Source organism: Arachis ipaensis, chromosome B03 (assembly GCF_000816755.2).
Source record: "Arachis ipaensis cultivar K30076 chromosome B03, Araip1.1, whole genome shotgun sequence".
Lineage (NCBI taxonomy): Eukaryota > Viridiplantae > Streptophyta > Magnoliopsida > Fabales > Fabaceae > Arachis > Arachis ipaensis.
The window spans coordinates 843,751-845,755 of NC_029787.2; the positions used below are offsets into that span (position 1 = coordinate 843,751).

Sequence of the window (2,005 nt, forward strand, 5' to 3'; positions counted from 1 at the left end):
GTGAGTATATGTCAAGAATAGAACCAGGCTAAAATAGAATACCTCAATTTAAGATGATGAATTGATGATGATAGTGGTCTCCTTATGGTCGATTAATTAAGAATGAATATAAACATCATGGTCCATAAATGCTTAAGGTTATAGCTATATACGAAAAATATGATGAACTGACATATATATGTTCTGTTCATAATGAGAAACACGCCTTCGATGTTTTAAAGTAGAAAAGCTTTGTATCTTGATCATCGTTGATATGAAAGTGTGCGGGGGTAAACTGAACGCCTTTTATAAGCTAAGTTTTATTAATTATTTTTAATTTTTAATAAATTAAAAAAAATATCCTTCATCCTTAATTAATCTATCGTCTAAGGAGGCAACTATATATGAAGTAGATAAATTGAATAATGGTGTACGTATAGCAGTTATTAATCATGAGTGATTCAGTTAGTTCTGTTAATTCCTTGACTACTTTTCCTTCCAATTGGTGCTTGTACAAATACTCTGTTACTGACACATGGAAAATTGAGCCAAATGACATTCTAATGCAACCAGGCCAGAAGCAGATCCTGTAAATTTCATCACAATTTGTTTTTTTTTTCTTTTTTTTTTTTTTTGACTCATCAAAATTTATTTTATGTATACATAGCAATCAGATTAAAAAACATGGAAATTATTACACGATCCATAACATAGGAAGGGTACCCCACCTCTTCATTATTCCAGCTCACAGACAGAAACATATACACTTGGCTTTTCCTTGGCTCATCGTCCTTCGTCCTTTCTTGCGTTTGCTTTCTGTTTTATCTCACATTAACTTTGTCTCCTCCTTCTACACTCCACATTTATATATATGTATCAATCAATCCTCTCTCATCATCTCATCTCCTCCATGATTCACGCTTCAAACTATGGACTGGACCACACAACACATAACTCTCACCACCAGCACCACCTTTCTCTCCCCCAACAAAAAATCACAATAATTCCATATAAAAACAAATAAAAATAATAATTAAAAAAAAAGTTCAATCAACCAGTCCTGTTTCGATAGAAATGTTTGTATGATTTATCTGTTTACAAACATTTATATACTCATGGCATACTTCTATAAAAATCAAGTATAATCACATTATAGAAAAAATAAATTTTCAGTGACTAATTATTTCCCTTTTTTGCCCCTAATTGAACACCATAATAGCCAACGTACCACTTAACGAACTTTCTGAGACCGGCGGCAAGGTCAGTGGTGGGCTTATATCCAAAATCTTGATTAGCTAAGCTCACATTAGCGTGCGTGAACGGAACGTCGCCGTTTCGTGGCATCTTAATCACGTGCTTCTTTGCCTTCACGTTCAGCAACCCTTCTAATATAGCAACCAACTTCCCCACCGGCACCGGCGACGTGTTCCCAAGGTTGTAAACCCTAAGTTGCGCCGGTCCCCGCTTCTTCCCACCGCTCCCGGTACTCTTCTCTGCAGTGTCCAGCGCTCCCAGGCACCCCTTCACCACGTCATCTATGTACGTGAAGTCACGCGCCACCTCCTTGTCCTCCTGCGTCTGATAGACATCAATGGTCTTCCCCTGAAGTATGTCCTTCGTGAAGAAGAAGTAAGCCATGTCAGGTCTCCCCCAAGGTCCATACACCGTGAAGAACCTTAATCCGGTGAGGGAGAGTCCATAGATGTGGTTGTACGTGTGCGCGATCTCCTCGCCGGCTTTCTTCGTGGCGGCGTAGAGGCTCGCAGGCTGGTCCGTACGGTGGAGCTCCGAGAAAGGGTTCTCGGTGTTGAGTCCGTAGACGGAGCTGGAAGAGGCCCAAACAATGGCAGGTTGGGGGTTCACTTCCTTGGAAACTTCTAGAAGGTTTACGAATCCCGCGATGTTGGATGCCACGTAGGATTGCGGGTTCTGCATGGCGTAACGAACTCCGGCTTGCGCAGCTAGGTGAAGCACGTGCGTGAACGGAACGACGTCGAAGAGCTTGATGAGTAACGGCTTGTCGTTT

The 2,005-nt window shown here is 40.8% G+C and overlaps 1 protein-coding gene across 1 annotated transcript in view; it reads right to left on the reverse strand.

Annotated features, from left to right (window-relative positions):
• Positions 544-2,005, reverse strand: part of LOC107629431 (UDP-glucuronate 4-epimerase 6) — a gene marked incomplete in the record, with an annotated part of 2,043 nt that continues 581 nt past the window's right edge. Inside the window, 1 exon segment of the mRNA XM_016332224.2 lies at positions 544-2,005. Within this exon segment, the coding sequence (XP_016187710.1) occupies positions 1,156-2,005 (850 nt within the window).